The following is a 23,697-nucleotide window of genomic DNA, read 5'->3' on the forward strand; positions in this document are numbered from 1 at the left end:
TTAAATAGGACTAGGTATGAAGGTTGCAGTCTTGTGACCAGTGTGTGGAGTGTCTGGGTATCAGGTGGAGGTATAATACCGGCTCCTGCCCTAGACACGGCTCCCACTGACTTCCACTGGCTCCAGAGTGTAGTGTCACTTTGCCTCTCCTGGTGACCCCAGGGCATGGATGCCTTAAACACTTCAAAGCCTTTCATTCCTGGCATGGATATACTCATCACCAACTCACTTCCTTCCCTTATTCATGTTGGATTCAGCACTTTGGACAGGTGTAGCATCAAATGAGAAGAGAAGGGGTTAGAAGGGGGTGAAGCAATGAGAATGGGAAAGAAAAGAGACTTGCCACTCCTCAATATTACCAACCCTAGCCTTCAAATTGGTAGGCTGTTATTGCATTCTAATTATGGAAACTGTTTTCACCCAAATTGGGATATGCATACAGTTGGTCTTCTAGCCCTTAGCTGATTGTTTTCCTTGTATGGGAAGGGAAAAGCAGAGTGACATAATATAGGGGGCACAGAGAAGATGGGAATGGTCAATGTCCATTCTGTTCCTCCGTTCCCCAAAAGAATTTCTTAGGTGGGAAAGCTTGGGTTTCTGCTAGAACAATGTAACCTTCCCACATGTCCCCTGTTACCCCTTCCAAGCCTCCAGAGCAGATTCAGGGGCCATGCAACACCAGGATGGAACACCAGGATGGAAATCTCATTATTATTCTACTTTAACTAACATTTAATTTCTGGAGGTTGGGACGGAAGGTAAATAAAATTGAGGGTATGCCAAAGAAAGAGCAGGGAACTTAAAAAAGAAATACCAAGCAGTAAAGAAGATACTACTTCTGGTATCTGAGAAAACAGACTCCACCATACAAAAGCTCAGAGTGGTAGTCAACTAAGTTTTACTCAGAGTAGACCTATTAAGATCAATGACCAAACTTGACCATGCTTATTAATTTCAATGGGTGTACTGTGAATAAAACATAATAGAATACTACCCTCAAATTTGTTTGTATTTTTTTTAAAAAAAACAACTGCATGGGATTTCTGATTATAACTACAAAGGTACTTATCCAGACTCAAACTTTATGTTCAGCTGTAAAATACGTGGTCACAGAATCATAGAATCGAAAGAGACCACAAGGGTAATCTAGTCCAAATGCCTGCAATGTAAGCCATAAAAGTTTGCTACACCTTTGGGGTGTAGCAGGGCATAAAAGAAGTGGGCAAAGTTATATGTTCAAAAGTAAAGGTAAAGGTAAAGGGACCCCTGACCATTAGGTCCAGTCGTGACCGACTCTGGGGTTGCGGCGCTCATCTCGCTTTACTGGCCAAGGGAGCCAGCGTACAGCTTCCAGGTCATGTGGCCAGCATGACTAAGCCGCTTCTAGTGAACCAGAGCAGCACACGGAAACGCCGTTTACCTTCCCACTGGAGCGGTACCTATTTATCTACTTGCACTTTGACGTGCTTTCGAACTGCTAGGTTGGCAGGAGCAGGGACCGAGCAACGGGAGCTCACCCCGTCGCAGGGATTCGAACTGCCGACCTTCTGATCAGCAAGCCCTAGGCTCTGTGGTTTAACCCACAGCACCACCCATGTCCAACAGTAGAGAGATGTAAAATATGAGTTGATGCCCAATTTCAGAATTTGACAGAGAGCTGTAATGTGTGTGTGAGAGGGGGGGCAGGGAGGGTGAGAGAGAAGATAGTAATCTACTTTAGTGCTTAATTCTGGGTCTGTGTGAAGGGGGGGAATCTATCATCTTTTTATATTATTATTATTATTAAATAAATAAATACAATTAAATATTAAATCAAACCACCTATTCAATACAACGGGGCATGATTATAAAAGGCACATGTCCTGCACTCATGCATGTCAAAAGAGGACAAGCATAAACATATGAATGTGGTGCATGTTCAATTACACAGAGCATATTTAGCAATGTAAAAAACTGCATGTCAGCAAAAATGCTTAATCACACTATTCATCACACAGTAGGTCTTAAAGTTGAAATTTTCACATATGAAATAAAAGCACACATTGTACATTTTAATGTGTTTTGTCCGTTAAACATAGAGAACATGTTTCATTGTGCACACACATGCCAAGTGCATGCACATGTGGATTATTTTTTAAACGCTACCCCCCCTTTTTCTGCGTGTTTGTTTGCATAGCGTGCTATCACATATAAAGGACACACACCCTTCTTTGACTGAGAAATTCCTTTCCGCAGACAAGTATTCTATGAATTGCAATAAACACCCTAAAAAATTCTAAGCAGCTCATTATATACCCCTGTCTGCTTTTATGGCTCCAAGCCAGAATATAATGATGAGCCGTAACTTGTTAAGGACAACTAATTTTTTGTTCCTGGCTGTCTCAGGGGCTTCTCTCTTACTCACTCTCACTTTACTTCACTGTTGACATGTTTCTGTTAACTGGATGTCATCTGCCTGCCTTGATTTTATGCACAAGCAGTGGGATGCATTTTTTCGTGCAACAATTCTGCTTTGAGTTGCATTAGATTTGTCATTATTCCCTCATTTTCCCCTTGCACTTGTAACATTTCATCTATTCCTGCCTCTCCCCCCCTTTTTTCCCTCCTTTTTTTGAGCCACGGTGCACCCATATTATGGTTTATACATGATCTTGCTCCCTTTGAAGCCGGCAGATTTCAGAGCCAGCCCTCGTCAGGAGAAGTGCCTGCTACCAATTTAGCAGGCTGAGGGCCCCGAGCTCCAACATCTCAATCTAAAGGGGGTCACAGAGTGGCACAAGCGAGTGTCAGCAAGTGCTGTTTAATTGCCAATCTTGGCTTCTCCATGGTGTTTAAAGTATAATGACCCATCACTTAATTCTGAGAAGTCCTGGCCCTGCTGCTGAATAGAATGAATATCAAAGGATGTGCTAGAACAGGGCAAGGAGCATACAATTCCTATAACTGCTGTAAGTATAATAGACTTGTACTTCTGTCGTCCCATTACCACAATAATGTATTTAATTTGCTGTATACCCTTTTTAACTAGATCCCTTTCATAAAGGCATATCTAAGGGATAGAACTGATATCTATCTCTCTCTCTCTCTCTCTCTCTCTCTCTCTCTCTCATTCCTGCCCCTTGCAAAAAACTAAACAGATAAATAGAACAGCCTTAATAATAATTAAGATGAACTCAGGCTCATTTTTATTGCCCTTTCTCAGCTTGCCAGTCTTTTTCACAAATGTGCAATATTAGCAGAAAGGTTAGCATTAGGGAATCTGGGTTTTAATTATATTTGCGTGTGCAGAATTGGTTTGCTGCCTCGTTCTGCAACTATATAAGAGTTATCTGCTAGCCATGAAGTTTTCTTTAGCTTCTCTGTGCCCTTTGCTTCCTCAAACCCTTCCTCCTCTGTAATCTAACCTTCACGTATTAACTGCAGGGATTGGAAAGGTCCAGGAGGGGGGGGGAGTTGAGGGGGAAATGTGGAACCTTGCTATGTAATGCATGCTAATTTAATTATGTACCATCATCAAAATGGATTAGCTGTTTCAGCCCATCAGGAAAGTCTAAACCTCCACCGATTTAATTAACTAGACTGAAAATCAGATGAACAGAGAATAAAACTATCATTAGGAGCAATTAGTGATTACTTAAACATAGTGCTGCCAAGCAGTTTGTAAATAAAACTAGCAGCCCTTGGAAAATTAGCTGGAATTAATTGGAGGTTGGGGCAGAGAGAGAGAAAATATATACTTCTAAGCCCTTTAGAGGATCAGGTGGGTCTTTTTATGTCAACTAAAAATAATTTGAGTTTGGGAATGAGAAGAAAATGCAACACCCCTCCTTCTAAGCCTGCTTGCATAATAAAAGCAGACAGACCATGTTCTTCATAGAAAACCTTGCTTGAAATGAAAGCCATGGAGAAAGCAAAACTTGCAACAGCATAATCTCCAGGCTTCTCAATATCATAGGGTTACAATGATGCCTCCCTCTAGTTAGTTAAGAATTAAAATAAATGCAGTTCAAAAGCACTGATCTTCAAGAACGGACTTCTATGACAAGGCTTTGTCACTGGAAACGATGTGAGGGTTCCCCACACCCGCCCCAAACTAAAACAAAGATCATTGCATAACTAAATCAAGGCATTTTTTAAGCAAACTTCACTGCCCTACAGAGAGTGATAAACAGAAGTAGCAGATGCCCCTACTTCTGGACCTGAGTACTTTGAACTCACCTTGACATGGAAGCATTGACAGTCAGAGCGGTTGGGTAGGGATGTCGGAATCCCCCTGTTGTGATTGGATAGACTGGTTGACCTTGCCTAGAAAGATGGGGGGAGGGGGAAAGAATGAGTAAAAAACCAGGGGTATGTATTTTTGGCATTTTAAATTTCTCTCTCTCTCTCTCTCTCTCTCTCTCTCTCTCTCTCTCTCTCTGCACAGTAAGCTTTATTCTCATTTGATCAGAACAAAAATCTTGGGGATTGTACAGCACGGATCAAAGGAAAGAAACACAGAACAATTTGAATGCCATAAATCTGATACGAATGGCTAATTAAATTTTATAACCTCTGCTTATGTCAATAGAGACCCTCTCCCCAAGCTGAAACTAGGTGTTTTGTTGTAATAATTAAAGGCGAAGTCTTGCTTGCTTTAATGGAGCCATCACACTAATTGAGGGCTACACATCCAAAGGAAAACAATAATGAATGTAAATTTATACCAAAATAAAGTACAGTGAATCAAAGGACTTCAGTTGCGCTTTGGGCCTCTTTCGGTATTTAGATCTCGGTGAGAAAACATTAAATTAACAGAGCTTAATTTGTAGCCTTTTGTCAGATTAACAAGTGTTGACAAGAGTTACCGGGGGAGAGTCCCCAAGAAGTATTGTGGGTAACCAATAGACAATCATACCTCATTACAATAATTAAAAAATACAGCAACATGCAAAACAGCATCCTCATGAAAGCTACACAACTTTTTCTGATTGAGGTTTGTCTGTGTTGGCTGGTCCTTTTCATCTGTCTTTCAAATGTATCCACTGAACGGGTAAGTTGTTATTTGGGGTGTGAGTTTTTCTTGAAAGGTTACTCTGCTAAATATACTCACAGACCATCTTAATACAGAGCAGAGCCCATAAATGGTTAAAATAATAAAAATACCAGGTGGACAGTCCTATCTTTTAAAGGAATTTGATGTTTATGCTCTTTGGCTCTTCAAAAAGTTGCATGGGGTACAAAAAAAGTTATCTCTCTGAAGAAAAGAGGGGGGGGGGAATGATAGTTGTACATTAAAATGTCTTTGAAATACCCTAACAGTTATTTATTATGAATTCTGTAAAATCTACTCCTGCATGCCGAAGATATGTAGGTAGCCCATCAAATGACAAGACATTGTAAAAGTCCTACTACAATATAGAAACCAAAGGTATACTGGTGTTTGTTTGGATCACAGGGAGAACAAGAGGCTAGTGATTCTATTTTCCTGCTATTATTTTCTTCCTTTGAAGTGTGAACTTTCTGAAGCATAATCAGGATGTGTTTTCTAAAACTGCAGTGTTTTCCCCCTAGGGATCACACATTTTGCCTATAAAAATAAGAAATAGGCCCATAGGACCAGGAAAATGAATAGAATAGTGTACCACCTGTAAAAGGAACCACTGTTTCCAGGTGGCCACATAAAAGGCCACAGGTTCCAATTCTGGAAGTATATTTGAGCTGTATATACTACAGTATAGTAGTATAGCGATAGTACTAGGCTGATATTTTTTCAGTGCAAACAACCTTTCTCCCATTTCAAAACCAAAAGGTTGCAGGGACATAGGGAATCTGCTACTTAGAATGGGTTACATAATAAAGGAAATTATTTGAAGCTAAAATTAGATTAATAAAGCCAAACAGAAGGAAAGGAGGGGACAACACCACAAATCAGGGCGGAAATGAGAGAGAGAGAGAGAGAGAGAGAGAGAGAGAGAGAGAGAGAGAGAGTCTGGTTCAAGTTAATACTCAAAATCATCAATGTACTTTTTGCATCTAATGCATTTTGACTAATTGTCATATTCAGACTCATGTAAATCACACAATCTTCTTACAGTGGCTTATTACAACTATTAATTTAGAGCACGTTGCAATCAATTGTTTCAACTAGTGCAGTGGAACAGGATTGCGCAAGATTTGCTTGTCCCTGAAGAAGACAAGTAATCAAAATGTTTGAGGAAAATCACATGCCACAACACATTTTTTTAAAGCATTGTTTTAAGATTTTGCCTCTTTTAATTTTAATTTTCAGATTAGTAAGACCATTACTGCACCTATTCATTAGACATTGCAAAAATACTGCCTACACATTAGAACTCTTCTTCCCTCTTGTTGTTATTACACATTTTGAAATTAGGTTCTCCCCATGAGCTCCCTCCTGCAGTCAGTAGAGCCTGAGACTCTTTATCTCAGGATTGTGGGTTTGAGACCCATGTGGGGCAAAAGATTCCAGCATTGCAGCGGGTGGGGCTAGATGACCCTCATGGTCCCTTCCAACTCCACAATTCTATGATCCTATGATTCACTTAGCTCCCTCCCAATTTTTAAGCCATGTTCCAGCCCATTAAAAAATATTATCCCAAACCTTGGAAACAAGAATTAAAGGGGAATGCAAATGTAATAAAGCGCAATAGTAGTGCACTATAAAAATAATAGGGTATCAGCAAGGGATGTTTCTGAAACAGCAATCCTACAAATTATACTATCCAGAACGTTTTCACCCCACCCTTTCAGAACAAATGTTTGACATTTATGATCCATGGGTCACCCTCTGATGTCAGGACACATGAAATGATGCCCTCATGCTCTGTTCTTATTTAACACGCAATGACCCGTCACTTTAGTTCATTTAATCTTTATTGAGCAAAAGTTATTGATTTGCCCATGCCATAAACTGGCAGCTGGCAAGCATGCTTAACTCAACGTATGCATTTCAGGCAAAGCAAATAAGCACAATCATCCTTTCCCCCCCCCCACTCCGCCCCCCACATATGTACAAAAATGAAAAATAAAAAATAAAATGAAAAAAATGGAACTCCTTACTGTGGTACTAACCATCCTAGCGGATGGGGGATTTGCCCTACAGTGCCCGGTGATAGTGGATAATAAGGAGATATATCTGGAGGGTGCGGAGGCCGTGGAATTCCTAGGGAAGAGGAAAAGGAAGCATCATGAAAGTGGGTCAGGGCAGGGGGAAAAGGGGGATTAAAAAAGAAAAGAAAAAGGAGGCAGGAAAGTCATACAAATTTCTACACCATGAGTACCACACTTTCTGCCTTTCATAACTCTACTTCCTATTCTCAAGACATGGCCTGCTGCCTTCACCTATCGTCCCCAGAGCGTCCTACTTAGTACAGTAAGCAAATGAGACTCAGCTAGAGAAGTAGGACATTTGATCTGTTTTCTTCCCCACAGTCAAAGACCGTGCAGGACTTTGTTCTCCCAAAGTCTTAAAAGGATGGAGGCTCCCACCTTGCTTTCATTTTGTACCATCATGTGTGTCGCCTCTTTTGTGCAGACACCTTCAGGTCACTCAAAAAGGTACTTTCTAAAATAAACCATTTTATATGGCTGCAGTGCCTTTCTGTTTCCAGAAGGTTCCTGTTATGAGTTTATATAAGCCACATTTGTTCTAATTTTGATTTGGATTAGTGTTTCCACATGAAACATTAAAACCTTGATGGTAAAGGGAAGTTTGGGGGCGGGGATGGAGTGCTGAGAAAATGAAACAAAACAATGAACTTATATCTGAGGAGTTGGGGGGGGTAGTCATCCATTTAATTAATGTACATTATTAGCCCTTAGCTTTTTTAATTACTCTTTTCCTATGGATCACATTCTGTTTCTGTACAAAACAGTAAAGTTTTTCACTGTCCCAAAATACATTTAGAGAATAGAATGGCAAATTTAACTTCATTAATGACTAAGAAAAGATACTAAATCTAGAAACAAATCCTTGGATTAACAAAGAATACTACATTTTCCAAGCACAAGTAACCATATTGTATTGTACATACAAGAGAAATATGTATGAAAGGTTACATTAATCCACATTATTCTATGTAGAAAAGGCATCCTCAGTTGCAAAGGTTTGGGCATACACAGTGCTTCTGATTTCATTTAAGTGATCAGTGGTGGTCCATAGGGTTGTATGCTCCCTCCACTTATGCATGCGAATCCTCCCTTGATGGCCATAAGCAAAGTTAAAGATTATGTTCTAAACTAAAGCTATCATGAAAGGAACCCTAGTTAGTATTAGCCCTGGTTAGAATCAGTGCACACTAATCCTTAACCATGGTTATAGCCAAAGGAAGAAGGGGATTGAATTGTGAGAGAGAAGCTAGGAAGTGAGTGATTCTTAAGCCCTTTTAGCCATCGGGAGCACTGTGTCTCTACCCAAGTGATAGTTGTAATCAGTGCTTTTTTCCGGGGGGACACATACCCCTAAACATTTTGTGAATCTAAGCTTGGCTTCATTGGCAGTATTTCAATATGAGTAGGAAAATGAGAGTACCCCTAAACATTATTAATTTTTTTTAGGGAAAAAGCACTGGTTGTAATATATACAGCTATATGTGATAACTGTCCAAATCTTGAGTGGTTTGGGTTGTTTTGGTGTGGATGCAGAAGAACCAGTTTCAAATGACTTCCCAGTCATAAACAAACTCATGTTTCACACTGAGTGTAAACTCAAGAGGGAGCTTCAGCAAATCCTGACTCTTGGTGATAATATGTGCATAAACATCTATCTTTTCAGATAAAATGAGTGTAAAGGATAAGATCCTTGAAACACTTTGTTTGGAACTATCCCGAGAGTTCTGCAAGACTGCCCAGGAATAAATAGATCATAATTTGCAGTGCTTGCATGTTCAAACTTTCTCAGGTGAGTAAAAGTTACAGGGTTGGGTACCTCAAGAGAACCCAGCTCTTCAAAATATAGCAAATGTAGAATTAAGAACAGAAGCATTAAAATGAAGAGGCACTGTATTCACAGCTAAAAAACGATTTTTTAAAAAGACACTCAGGGAGCTTTTAATCTCTAAATTAAATCTTCCTGTGTGACATTTTCGGGCAGACACAGCTTTTTCTCCATTACAAAATCCAAACAGATTAACTGGGCTTTAACCATACAGTGAGCTGTTTGCACACTTGAAAGAATGTTCGCAGAAGAAAAGTAAACAGTCTATGGACGTTAATCATATGTTTTACGATAACCATTTAGAAACCATTCCCTGTATTACCATTATTTAAATGGGTGTCAGACTATGCTGCCATGCACTTGCACACAGACGGCTGGATGAAGATGCTTTTAAACCTATGCAATATTAGCATTAAACACAATCCAAAGGAAGCCCAATTGTAGCATATGGGAATAAAAGAAACATTGATTCATTCATTCATAGACTGAGTTTGGATGCATTATCTAAATATGTTAATCACAACTACAGCTATTCTTTGACAAGCTCTAACACGTATTTACGGTTTCAAATTTACTTTTTAATTAACTTGCAAGGATTTGGACTAACGGAAAAAAATGCCCTCCGAGGACTGTATGCAGTCTACAGAACAAAGACTGACACTATTACATCCTCTAGGGCAACAGGCTAACAAGATATATATTTTTAGTTAACAAAATAACTCAAATCTAGTCTTTAACACTAATAAATCTAAGCAGGGTTTAGAGAGTGCCATGTGTCCACAATAATCACTTTGGACTGGAGTAAAATTTTCAGAATGTAGCAGTGGGATTAAAAATTACAAGAGAGCATTCGATCCTGTGACATTGGCAGCCAAAAAGATCACTTAACATGATTATGCATTTTATTCATTGGCTAAAATCAGTAAGCCACATACATAACTCTGTAATAATCTTGATGAAGTCAACAGAATGGTCTCAAGAATGTGGTTTTATAACTACACATAGGATTTAGATTTCATTTTTTAAAAAACAGAATTATTAAAAGCTAAGGTAAAAAACTGATTTTATCCAGGAAAAAAGCTAAAAAAGTGTTGTAGAACCTTTAAATACTGTAATATAAAAAGTAGTAGGAAATGACTCTGAAATTAAGAAGATCAAATAAACTATTCAAAAAGCAGGATAATCTCCATTTATCCTCTTTCTAGGAAATGCTCTTTATCATACATCTAAAGTAATTTATGATATAAACCTTTAGTCAAAATAGCACCTCCAACATCAGTTATTTGGAACAGTGAATGCATGTATAGCATTACAGACTGCTGCACTGTCTATAAGAATTTAACAATGGGGACAACTTGTCATTTCAGTTTCTAGATTTTGATCAATGTATTCCATCATACGCATAGATGTTAGAAATTGAACACACTGTTGTTATTAAAATGCGATTGAGGGCCTAAATGACAGGAGACAGCATCCTGAGATCAATTACACAGTCAATATGTTCATTTTATTTATTTTTGGGTAATCTGCAGACTGTTAGCTTTAATATACTTACTCCTAAGTGAATATTTTGTGTGTCCCCCCACCCCCAAAATGATCTAACTCTATGATAGTTCAGGAAGCTTCCTCCCCCCAAAGCCTAGCTCCTCATCAAACATTGTTCACCCTACCTGTTTTCGGATCTACGTCGGCTTGTAAGTGTGGAGGAGGATTCCCTGGTGTGAAGTGCTCATTGCTGTACGTAATAAGCGGCGTGAGAGGATGTACATGGTGTGGGTGCTGCACAACTGGGACTTTGTTAGACTGTGAAAAAAGAAAATGGAGAGTGTGAGGAAAATGCTGTGTTAAGAAAGCTACATAGCGCAAACATTAAGAAAGCAGTTTAGAAACACACACACATACTCTGCTATAAAACTAGCCAGTAAGACATTTGTACACAGTAAGAGTGTCATCAAAATAACCTCAGTCCCCCCCCCCCCCATTTTCACACAAGCTTATTAGTTCCTGCTTTTCCTAATGATCTGGTTCTCAAACTGTTTGCTAAAGATGTCAGTCAAGATAAGCTCATTGTTATTAAGGACCACCCTTTGGCTTGCAAATGCCTGACCTGTAAAATGAAACTTCTTTAATCCCATGCACTGTATTGTCCCAGCACCCATTCCTGGTGACCTTGTAACCCATCTGTATGGTTTTCGGGACCTACAGACAGGCCACCCACCAATTGCGGGGGGGGGGGGCGCCCTTATGGCACAGAAAGTAGTATATTGTGATTGTTTGTTTTACTGTGCTTAGACAAAGGCAGGATGCATTGTGGTCTTGTAAGGGGCTTTAGCATCCTGAAATAAGGAAGCCTAAGGGAGCAATTGATTGTTGATTGTTATCGGGTATAGGAGTTAAAAGGATCACTTTCACCAATATGTACCTGCTAATAATGCAACATTCAAACTGCTGAGACATAGCTCTCACCCACAGTCAGATGTGTGCATGCTGCAGAGTTCATTCCAGGACACACAGATCTAGCCAAAAGTGAGACCCATGTGTTGGCAGTTCAAAAGTTATATTAGCGGGCATGCAGAAGCCAGAGCCAATTGTGCATCTGCTATACCCTGTAATAAGTTGCCATTCCCATTGGATCTTGTATGTTCTAAAATAAAGGGCAAATCTTTACAAGGTGGAGGCCTGGCAAATCAAATTTCACCCCCAATTTTCCCTTCATGGCTTTTGAGAACAGGCAGTTCTATTATTTCCTTACGGAGAAACTATTTACATCCTCTTCTTTCATCAGAAGGACCAACTTCTGTTTTGCTTTGTTTAAAACTCTTTCCATATGAACCGGAGATCGGGACAAATTGTTTTGCAGTATTTAGACCATTAAATAGAAAAGAACAACTGGTCACTGCTCTGTAGTAAAAGAGATTGAGACTACAATCCTCTACACATTTTCTTGAGGTTAAGACCCTTTGAATTCAGTGGAGCTTACTTTTGAATAGCTATGTATAAAACTGTGCAGCAATGTTCAGTTCGAAGTACACTAATAAACAGCTTCTTAACAATGAATGTAAGTACACTAAGTTTTAGGGAGAAAAATGCATGGTTATAAAGACATGAGGGCACATTTTTTTCTCTTATGATTCCAAGACAATGTAAAGCTATTATTTATTTTTAAAAATAACACAAACAGAATGCAACAATATATTTTTTTTAAGTGCTACAGTTTGTATGATACTGTGTTACCTTCACAAGATCACCAAGGAAAAATTAAAATGAAACAAGCAAAGCAAAGAACCATTTCACTGTGAGTAATCCAATTCTCTCTCTCTCTCTCTCTCTCTCTCTCTCTCTCACACACACACACACACACACACAGAGAGAGAGAGAGAGAGAGAGAGAGAGAGAGAGACTTATTCCCTATAGAGGATTTACAATAAAATCCTACAACAGGGACATTTAACCAGATTAGGTAGCAGCAAAGATAAAGAGGCTAGTATTAGATGACAAATGGATTAGAGTCAACTTTCATTTTCAAATGTGTCTTCATTTTCTTTTATTACTTTAAGTAAGGAACAATTTGCATTAACATCAAGTAAAAGGAATTACATTAAAAGACCGAGGGACAGTGCAGTGGTGCTCTCGAGCGCCACCTCAGTCCAGCACCTGCCAGTCTTTGCTATTATCCTCAGACTAGATTAGCAGCATCCATTGTCAAAAGGGGATGGATGTTTTCAATGGAGACCATGAAACCTAGAATGTGTTCATTAAAAAACAATACGCATGTGTTTTGTTGATCTTTTCAAAGCACTTTTCAAAATACTGTATCATTCGTGTTTGTTTTTGCAGTAAGATTAACAAAAGCTTTGAACGGGTTAAAATTAAGTTAAAACTTCAGCACAGCTATGGAGTGAGTGAGGTCTGCTTAATGCTACAGGAGTTACTACTGAAAACAAAGAATCTATCTGGAAAGCTGCAATCTTAGGCACACTTAGTAGGGACTCTGAGTTCCAATGATCACAGGGAGACTTGCTTCTCAGTAAACATTCAGAGGAACACAGTGCATGCATTCATGGGAAAGTCATGCTTTCTTGGCCTGATTTTCCCACCTGTACAATGGGAATAAACACAACTTAACTCACTATTTTATGAAGACTAATTCAACAAGGACCATGCATTTACTGCCTATTGTTCTTATTTGTTGTTTTATGCTAACTCGTTTTTAGAAGAATTTCATTATTATACGGCTTTTCTTCCGCAAGCTATTTCAGAAGCACAAATGAATGTCTAAAAAGTGGTATTTTAACGAAGCAAATGGGTAGGTATGTGTAGAAGGGTTTCTAACAGACTACAAGGTGTGGTGGTTCGCCCATCTTGTTCTGTGTGGAATTGTTCTAAATGGGTGATGCAGTCAAGCATTTTTGTATCTTTCATCATTCCATGAATGCATCTTGCATTTTTATATCTGCAAACTGTAAACTGTGACCTAATTAAAAAGAATGCACACACCAAAATGTTAGAGGAAAGTCACACTAGAGAAGAAAATCCTTTGGGATTCATTCTATCTCTTCAACTAGCTTTGTTGCCACACACACACACACACACACACACACAAATATTGCTTCCACACTTCCTTTCCCTCTGTTTTCAGACAAATTGCATGCTTGCAGTTTTTACAGTGTAAGTATGTCAGAGTGTATTCAGTCATGTAGCTTTTAAACTCCTCAATGAACCATCAGTCAAATGAATCACATGGATTCTATGTAGAATTCTCAGATTCCATGTACTGTACTGCAGAGTCCAGTTCACTGATCACACTTCCATGGCTTCCATGAGAAACCATGGCATATAATCTGGTATGACCTGCCAAAATATATGACATGGAACATCTTTTCACTTTGTGTGTATAGTTTGGACCACAACATACTAAGCCAGATGTGACAAACCTATGAAAACTTTGGGAATGATTGACGCATTTTATTAATAACATGCACTGCCTTAACAGCATTCATGGTCTACATGCCTGCTTTGGCATTAGAACTGCTCGGATACAGAAGTAAAATTATAATGCCAGCTTCTGGTGTTCTAAAGTTCATGAAATGTTACATACGACATGGTAAAACGCAAGAGCAGCTGATGGGGAGGGCAGCCTGTGGACCTGGAATCCTGATACTGGTGTCACTGAACTTACCAGGCCAGGGCAGGAGCAGGGCATGGCAGCAGTGAGTTTGGGAGCACCCCCACCTCGCCCCTCTAAGTGGCAGTAACACCAGTGGCAGGAGGTCAAGTCTGCAATACTGCCTGTCCCTGCCAGCCATGAGGAGAGAATGTACACTTCCCAAAGAAAGAGTTTAGAGAATAATTTGGTAAATCTTTACCTGGGAAAATCTCTTTTATTCAAATAGTTACCCAGAAGCTAATGTTCTTATGAGTGAGCACTTAGCTCCAATCCTCACTCTTCCTATAAATGTTTAGCATGAGCGATGCTGACTTTTCTTCACCACATCAAGAAATTTATGCTAGAATTCAAGTCTGAGGCACCTTCATAGCAGGTCTTCTGAGTTATCATCAGACTTGTAATAACTGCTTTGTGAAGGAGGGAAGCCTTTGTTTTCCTATTTCACTCCTGCTATTCTGAGTCCTGCCATGCCACGTTCAATGCCTGGAACAGCCTCACCTGGTTATTAGGGGAGTTTATTCCTGAAGGTTCTGTAGGTTACTCCCTTGTCACATCAAACACTCATTTGCCCTTCACATACTGTCAAGCCTTCCTTTCCTGCTTTGTCCACCAGGTCTGATACCAGTGATCAGATCTCTGAATAAGCGTTCGGCACGCTGTTGGTTTTAAAGCAGAAGTGAAGCAGAACAACGGCATGGTGGTGGTGGTTGAATTTGCAAATTGTTTACACAAAACTGACACAGTACAAAATAAGATTTAAAAACCAACCTAAAAACAAAATGCACTAACAAACAAACCCAACAGCAGTTAAAAGCAGCAGTTTAAAAAAGCAGGTCACACAACAGAAGACTGGGAGTCATGAGTCTGCAGTCTCTTCCACTCCAGTTTCTCCTACCAACACTCAGTTCAAAACTAGGGTCTGGAGCTGTTTCCACAGTTAAGAGGGAAACGCACCAGCAGCTGATACATAGTGCTGACCACACATGGTTAAAACTAATCTATGTCAATCTATCTATATATGCATATTTCTATAGAAATGAAGCTCTCCCTTTGTTTGACGACCACAATTTAGTTTTGTTGCGGATAGAAGAGTAAGGTGAAGACAATCACTGAAGAAGCAAGCATTGGGAGAGGAAAGCTATGCTCGGTTTAAAGATATCCAATAATTTGCAAGAGGAAGGTACAAACAATTCTGGAAGCACTTCTGGTTGTGTAACACACAAGGTTGGCTTTAAAAGTAGGATTATGGAATTATATTAAATAAGCTTTCACTGGGGGGGGGGGAGTAGAGGCACAGGGGGAGACTATTAGCAATGTGAGTGATGAGAAGAAGATTAATCCTGCATTTGCTTCTCTCTTTGAAGTATACAGGGGGTTTGCCTGACTAAAAAGAGCAGTCTCTAGCACTATCCAATGGCTATAAAAGGTAAGTCACAGAAATTAGATAAAAAGCACTATTAGATCATCTTAGCCCATCCCGTCTTCCAGATACTGTATGTGATTGTCCCCTGGAGTATATTTTCCTCTTACTTTGTTCATGCTTATTTTATAATAAAAGCTAATAGCTATTCTGAGAAAATTGAAGTTCTTTGGAAACAGCATCTCTTTTTTATGCCATTAATGGCTATCACAGCAGTTCTTATTTTTTAAGTTAGTTATCCTAGTAGACAGAATTTAGAATAAATGCAAACGTAAATATAAAATGAGAGAATAAGGAAGTAAGGCACTCCTTTTGTTTTAAACTTGCTAATTAATGTTCTGGACTGAAAAGGCAAATCAAAATACAAACAACAGGAAAAGTTTATTCCCCCCCCCCCCTTGATTGCCTATGCCTGAAGCAAAGCAAATTAAATTGCACTCATGGAATCAACAATGAAGTTACCAAACAGGAATTAGGGATGGTTTAGCACATGTATAAACAAAGATAACATAAACCATAGAGCTGAGTTTCCCATTAGAAATGTAAGCTGAACTGTGGTTGAAAGAACAGCTGTGTTGTGAGTAAATTCCTATACATTTCCCTCAATGCATGAGGTGGAGAAAAACCAGGGCATTACACATGCAGGGATACTGCTAGTAAAATTAAAGGTAATTGCACACAACAGCAATAATTACATATACAGCCCAATGCACTACCTTCTTATATGCCAAATGCTCAAGGGTACAGAAAGCTTTCAATAGGAACAAATCAGATCCATGCCATAGTTCATGAAGGTCACAACCCTGGGAAAGAACCGCTCACCTTCCAAGCATACTTAAAGCATAAACTTCTGTTAGCTTGCACAGCATGTTCTGTTAGCATCCTCCTGTCTACACTGTTCACATTTTGGATTGTGGTAAATTTAATATTGAATAGGCACTTTGCCCCAGACCTCTATGGCGCTAATTCTTCCTCTAGGATTCATATTCTAAAAGAAATGGAATCTCGCAACTCACCTCTAAACCTATGAATCACCACCACATATTGAAAACAAATGGAACTATAGCTCTACCTGCCTTTCCCTCCCCATCAATATTCCCTTAGTGCTTTATTTTTCTACACAATAAAAACTGGACTTGTAACTTAAAACTGCCTTTAAAAGCCTAATACACTAAAGCAAAAGAGAAGTAGTTTTGTAGGCCTTTTCTGTTAATCTTTGAGAGATTGCATTAAAGCACAGTCATCTTGGATTACTAAACCCTTCCAAGGACAGCTCTGTGCACCAGTAAATTGTGCCATTCACAACACATTTACATTTAACAACTGGTATTCTATACTCTTTCCAGATGCTCTTATTAAAACTCTGCACCATACTTATGGCAGTCGGTAAAATATTATTATGAGGTAACACGCTTACGACTAGAAAAATCCACTAATTTTTATTCTCAAGACTGAAATGCATAAATTTAATCTCATTTATCTTCACTAACCAATGAACATTTTAAAGCTTTCTTTAGAAGTTTCTGGACTTTACAAATCTAGAAAAAGCAATGTGCCTGTAGCCAGTTTATTATTCTACAACATCAGCCACACTGAACATGGATTTCTCTCTTGTTTTGGCACACCATAAGTAACTAATTTCACAGGAGAAGCGCCTGAGTTTTGCGCTATTTCTAAATTTTATTTTTACCAACCTGTCTCCTATAACCTGGTTGCTCCTTGCAGTCATAATTGGTACCCAATGCCATATTTACAACAGAAATGTGTGTCTTTAATGTGCATTATTAATTTGAACAAAATAAGATTGTAAACCTTTTGAAACATGGAGCAGTATATAAATTACCTAAATAAACAAATACAACAGAATAAGAAAACAAAAACGTCACATTTTAGAGAATTCTGACACATTTAAAAGACAATGAATACAAACAAACTCTTCATATATCCCCCTTCCAAGTGCTGGACATGTTCTTGTGCGGAATGAGACCATTCTGTTTATCTACGCAACATGCACTTTATTGAAATAAAGAATGCTTTCACACCTGACTAAGCATTTTCTTCAGAAATCTACTTCTCCTTAGCCTATTATTGTTGATACAGTGCTCTGAACCCTTTCAAAGTTTAGTGTAGCTCATTTCTACCTAAGGTCTTGCCCTGTGCTCGCTCCCTATTGTAACTGAAGACAAGGCCTCCATTGATAACCATGGCTCCCTACACTTAAAAAAAGGGGCTCATTTTCTTCCTTCACACAAATGACAACAGAAGCGCTGACAACCATGTGCTGGGACAATACTCCCCTAGCTTGAGTCTGACAAAAAGCAAACCACACACACACACACACACACACGCACGCACACCTCTTCAAGGAGTGGCATAGGCACAGCATATTTCTACTTCCCTTCTGTTTTTCTCTTAGCAGCTATTTCCTGGTTAGAGGACTGCTCCTATCAATAAGGGCCTACCTTCCAGTCCCCGTAATTCGGTAAATTGTTTAAATAAAACAATGCTGGCTTCTTGCTCTAAAATATGGGACAGCTAATTTAGACAAAGTATGGGGGCAATGTTCACTGATATCCCATGTCCCCTGTCTCACTTCTACATGACACTTTTATACACTCTTTCTTATAGAAAGATTGCAAGACATACCCACGTAATTTAATAACAAAGACACATTAAGGATACAATCCTAAGAATACCTACCAGGAAACAAGTTCCAACAAACTCAGGGCGACTTGCTTCCAAGTAAACATGGCTAGGATCGGTCTGTAACTGAAATCATTAGGATTTTACCACTTGCTTAGGAGAAAGAAAACTATACATAGTACCTCAAACAATAAGATTAAAACAAATGCATTTTTTTAAAAAAAAAGATTGCTGTTATTTTAATGCTACTTTTGATGGACAGAAAACCAACCGTGTTTCATAATAGCATGTGACATAGCCCAGAATGTTCAGGTAATAAATGTGATAATATACATGAAATATTCTTTTACAGGGAGGTTTTATTTTATTTTATTTTGGGGTGAGATCTAAATACTCCGGCAAGAAGATTTTGGGAACAATCAATATCATGTCAGTCAGTGTTAGCTTTTAAAAGTTCTGCAAAAAAACCTACAAATTAATACATTAAACATTTTTTTTCCTAATTCATGCTAATTTCTTTATGAAGTGACAACAATGCTTAGTTTTTTATTACTTGAAACAATTTAGCATCCTGTTAAATAACTAGCCATTTAAAAATTGTGGCCTACATAATTCTAGGTTAGTTTTACCAGCATTATAAAAGGATTAAAGTTTGAAACCCACAGGTGTATGCCTAATACAAGAAGTTGTGATGGAAAAACGGACAGCCATCACAATCTGCCCCCTCCCCACCTACCAAATTCTTGATGGAAACTTTGAAACAAGCACTAATTTCATTCTACTTTATATTTAAACTCATCTACATAATTTGTTTTAGGTTGTTATATTATACACTGAGATATAATACGGATAAAGATCAAGAGCCAGTGACAACCTCTTCTAAAACACAGAAACAAATGAAACCAATCACAAAACAAGTAACAATACACGCACACAAAAAAGCATATAACTGTGCTTTGGAATTCAGGAATAATGTACAGATAGAATGAGGTTGTGCTGTTTTGTTCCAAATGTATTTAGAGGAAAGATTGGCTTCCTCTTTCATATGAATCACTATCAAGGTAAAAATTATCTAAACGCTTTAGTTTTTGATTTCCAGAACACAGGAGGGGAAAACTGTGGTGTGCCAACTCATGCACTTGTTTTTGCAGGTCTCTATTATGTGCAGACAAAACAAAACAACACACACACGGCCCAGGCAGGGGAAAACATGATATTTATATACAGTAGAAAAGCTATTCAGGACCAAAGTCTACATGTATTTGAGGATGAAGAGATGGTTTGGATAAAGGGGAGAGTGAAATGAGAGAAAACTAGATTAACTGCAATTCATATGTATGTAGTTTTTATCGCAACAGTAAGACAGCATTTAAAAAATAAAATTCAATATTATAAATTCTCCAATATCCTATATAAATATGCATTTCATTATTACATAGTCTATAAAAGATCATTTTTATTAACTTATGTGCGTTATGTAACAGTTTAATATCCACAACTATAAAGACATAGAGAGACGTTAAGCCAAACTCTCGTCTTTGAGAATCTTTTAGTTCACAAAATATTTAAACCCACACACATACACACACGAGAGGATCACTGAAAACTGAAAGATAAAAATGATATATAATAGCATTTCAACCATTTTTTGAAGACATTAGATAGGGAAGGCTTTCCATAACGAGGCCTAAACCTCAGTGAAGCAGAGCTTGGTAATTACAGCATAGCAAGCAAGGTATGTTCTGCATCCCCATAGATGAGTCCTGAAAAACCCCTGAATGCATTTTTCTTGTCACAAGCACTGAAGTATATGTATCTTTTCAATTAACATCTTTTGGATATCTTTGCAATGCAAATAATTACTATAACAACTTATTGTCTCTCCTATGTTCCTAATAGAGTAAATGAATATTGTCCTCACTGAATCCAATTTATTTCCACATGGAACCCAGAACCATTCGAAAGAGCACATGTTTAACAAATCTACTCAAATCAACACCTCGGGTGAAGGTGAATGGGGCATTTAAACAAGTAATATGTAAGGTTAAGACTGTAGAAAATTTAAATACTACATTATCATTTTTAAAAATTAAAAAAAAAACCTCCACTGTGGAAATCAGGCACTTAAAATCAGCAGAACTTACTTTACTAATGTAAATACTTATGTCTGTCAAGCAGAAATAAGGCTTGGCTTCCAAAGCAGAGAATAACTAAGAGATGAAATACCTGCACAATCAAATAAAATTCTGAAGCAAACATAACAAATAAATAAAAAGGGAATGTTTTGTTATGCTACATACACCTATCACAGTACATATACAAAAAAATACATGCACGCATACACACTTGCTTTTGTTGGCAAGCTCCACTCAACAGCTTTAGCTCAATAAATACAACCAGCTGTATATTATGAAATGGCCTTTTCCCTATGACAACACTCCGCAACGAAAAAGAGAACTGCTCTCCAAGAAGAAGAAAAGGCAAAAGAAAAATCCCCTCCAACAATTATTTTTTAATTGTTCCAGGCCTTTGCATGTGATGAAAAGGACATGCATGCTTTGTGTTGTTTTGTAACTATTACAGTATGTTAAGAACTGTCACTGACAAGTCATTCTACCCCCTCCCCTAAACTGACTCGCACTGTATTTTTTTTTAAGTATTGAACAAAGGTCACAGCTTGAATTGACTGTTCTATCTTCCTTTTAAAAAATGCTTCCACAGACACGAATAAAAACAAGTCACACAACTAGTTCAATGGTCAAGATGCGCTCTGTCTCTCTCTCTCTCTCTCACACACACACACACACACACACTTAAACACAAATGCTACTCACCCAGCAATTCAAATTGAGATGCCAACAGCCAAACTGCTGAAACAGAGAGAACCCAGAGGCGAGTGCTCCTCCTTTACCACTCAAATCTTCCATTCCCACTAAAATTGCATCCCTCGGGTACATAACGGCTTTGTCTTTCCCACTCTTAATCTCATAAACTTTTTCCCCCCTTCACTGTCTAGATGCCAATTGTACTAGCTTTGTATTATTTCCCTTGCAGCTTTTCACTTTCTGTCTCCCTCCCATCCCCCGCCTGCGTTTTTTCACTTAAAGTACAGTCCTAAAAGATCAAGATGTTTCCAGATTTGAGGCCTGGCATTCCCTGAATGCTCCGCATCCATCGTGACATCGGATGTCGGCTGTGAGAGAAGGTGTCTTATTTTCTAGGATTGTCTCTGTTGCAGATTTCGAAACTTGAAATAATCACTTCGGTTTTCTGATACACAAATTCTCTTACTGTCAAACACCCCCCCCCCAACCGCCCCTCCGTTTGCTTGCTAAGGATAGCTAAAGAAGCAGTTACCTTGGAAATAAATGACAATGCTACTACGATTCAGATAGTTACAGGTAATGCTATGCGTAGTGAGGCAACAATGGATAGCCATGAGGGAGCAGGAGCACCTAAGTGTAACAAGCAGTCACTGTCAGTTCCCACCAAACAAATTTCTTCAGGAGAGACCTGCAGGAAGCAGTTGATTTTGTTATCATTTTGACACATTAGTAATCACTCTCCTTTGCCCCCAACTTTTACCAATATTAATTTTTTTGGTTCTTGTTTTAAACAGGCTGGTTCACATGAAAACAGTATAAGAAATGCTCATCACGTTTTCTACAGTCTTACTGTCTAAGGTATTTCGCTACAGCAAGCTTATTTTAGTTTCTGTAAGCACGAGCTTAAAAGAGAGACCAGATTCCTCCGTGAACTGAAAAATTGTGTCTTTTTTCATCTACGTTCATAAGTTATCCATCCTTTGTGATAGGTATTGACTTAAGAAACAAAAATCGCAAAGGCAGCTCTGGTTTTTATGGGGGAATGCGGTCAAACCTATAGTGGCTACCTCTCAAAATACCTGACAAGAAAGCGCCAGTAATATGGTTAAGCACAATGGATAGGTAAAACTATCTGTGGTTCAGTATGATTAGTAGTTCGGTGTGCAAGTTAATTTTATCAGAGCAAAAAAGTTTCTGAATTGTCCAAAACACACAAAGATTTTATACTCATCTGGAGGAGATGTGAAGAAGACCTGTCATAAACCCTTATACCTTTATATATAGTAATATAACCTACACAATGATTTTTAAGACAGTTTCAAAACTTATGCTGGGCTAATCACTACAGAAGTCACTGCAATGTTGTCCTGCTGTATTAATTACTATCGTTGCTATTATTACTTTACAGGTGTACAGACTAATCTGCAATTCAGAAGTGGAGACAAAACCTTAAGAATCTGGAGACACTCGCCAGAATGTAATCAACGGAGACAGAAAGTTCTTCTGTTTGCTTTTCTTACCACCATCCTTTTCCGCACTTATCTGGCCTTTGCACGTAAAGTGTCAGCCAGCAACCGTTAAGGCCCTTAATACCAAAACAAAACCCTGCAATTTCCCTTTACATGGCAATAACAAAAGCAATGAGGCTCCAGTTTGACAAGTAAAAAGCTCCAACAACACGGCAACTAATTGCCTTCCCTCCCTCTATTCACAGCGGCCACCACACTCCAGCGGCTGCTTTTGTCCCACGTGCAATTTCTTAAGTAAACTGCAAGTTCTCTGGCTGGTGATGGACAGTTCCCAATCATTTAGCAACAATAACTTATAAAGTGCAGCAAAAAGGATGGGCAGCTTTTAAACCGAGGCTTTCTCTTGGATATCCCAAAAACAGGAGGCAGAGGGAAGCAACATTGGGAGGGGGGGGGGGGTTTGAGGAAGCACAACAGTATAATGCCCAGTATTTTTTTCTTTACTTCTTTCCTATAAGCAATGCATGCACCTACCAAGTTTCCTCAAAAAATAGTTTCTCAGCCAAACTGATCTGAAAGCATTGCAGAGAGCAGTCATCTAGTTAGCGTCCTGCAATTAAAATTTCCAAAAATATTTGGGTTTGCGGGGGCAGGGGGTGTTGAAGTGTCAGAGAAGTAAGCACAGTCTAAGAACAAAAACCCAACTAATTAAGAAACAAAATATCTGAAAGTTAGCAAAATAAACTGTGATAGTACCTCTGTGGAGGGATAGAACCCTCCTCTTGTTGCAATGAAGTTGCAATTACACATGGGAGAGACCAAATGGATCTGCTGTTCAATATCAGATTCTTCTTAGGTCCAGCACACAGATGTTAAAGCAAACTTTATTATTTATGGGAACAGGGGAACAAGTACTACCATGAGATTTTCTACAAGGGGAGGAATCCCCCAAACATTCGGCTTCCCTAAGACAACTTTTCGTTGATGGAAGGAAAGTGATGGCCTTACTTAACCTAACCTTGAGGAGCAAAGCACTGAAGAATATTGTGTGTCTCCAAGAAGAAGAAAAAGGCAAAGGGTTAGTTCTTAATGATGACAGAGATCACTTTGTCCATGCTAAAGTTCCCAAACTCTGAAGCTTCTTTTAAAAGACAAAAACTCTTTGCTATGCTTTAAACCCGTCAATCTTAAAATGCTCCGAACAGAGAAAAATTAACATGCAACAAGAACATGCG

At 38.7% G+C, this 23,697-nt stretch overlaps 1 protein-coding gene and 1 long non-coding RNA gene across 43 annotated transcripts in view; one reads left to right on the forward strand and one right to left on the reverse strand.

The window, feature by feature from the left end:
* TCF7L2 (transcription factor 7 like 2) overlaps positions 1-23,697 on the reverse strand; it is a 201,972-nt gene that overhangs the window by 23,700 nt on the left and 154,575 nt on the right. For 30 of the 42 annotated variants that reach the window (XM_083741345.1, XM_083741364.1, XM_083741363.1 and 27 more), the window contains exons 5-8: positions 18,226-18,294; positions 10,609-10,741; positions 7,063-7,165; positions 4,219-4,305 (exon numbers count right to left, since the gene is read on the reverse strand). In XM_083741345.1, coding sequence (XP_083597471.1) covers positions 4,219-4,305; positions 7,063-7,165; positions 10,609-10,741; positions 18,226-18,294 — 392 coding nt within the window. Of the gene's footprint in view, positions 1-4,218; positions 4,306-7,062; positions 7,166-10,608; positions 10,742-18,225; positions 18,295-21,002; positions 21,249-23,697 lie in introns of those variants that run through there. The other 12 variants (XM_083741323.1, XM_083741327.1, XM_083741325.1 and 9 more) reach the window with 3 other exon arrangements.
* Positions 21,008-23,697, forward strand: part of LOC310845814 — a 4,977-nt gene continuing 2,287 nt past the window's right edge. Inside the window, exons 1-2 of the long non-coding RNA XR_014564969.1 lie at positions 21,008-21,569; positions 22,402-23,697. The exon at positions 22,402-23,697 is cut by the window's right edge and continues 2,287 nt beyond it. This is a non-coding gene — a long non-coding RNA (uncharacterized lncRNA). The remainder of the gene's footprint in view (positions 21,570-22,401) is intronic.

This window comes from Podarcis gaigeae (genome assembly GCF_964106915.1).
Source record: "Podarcis gaigeae genome assembly, chromosome: 5".
Lineage (NCBI taxonomy): Eukaryota > Metazoa > Chordata > Lepidosauria > Squamata > Lacertidae > Podarcis > Podarcis gaigeae.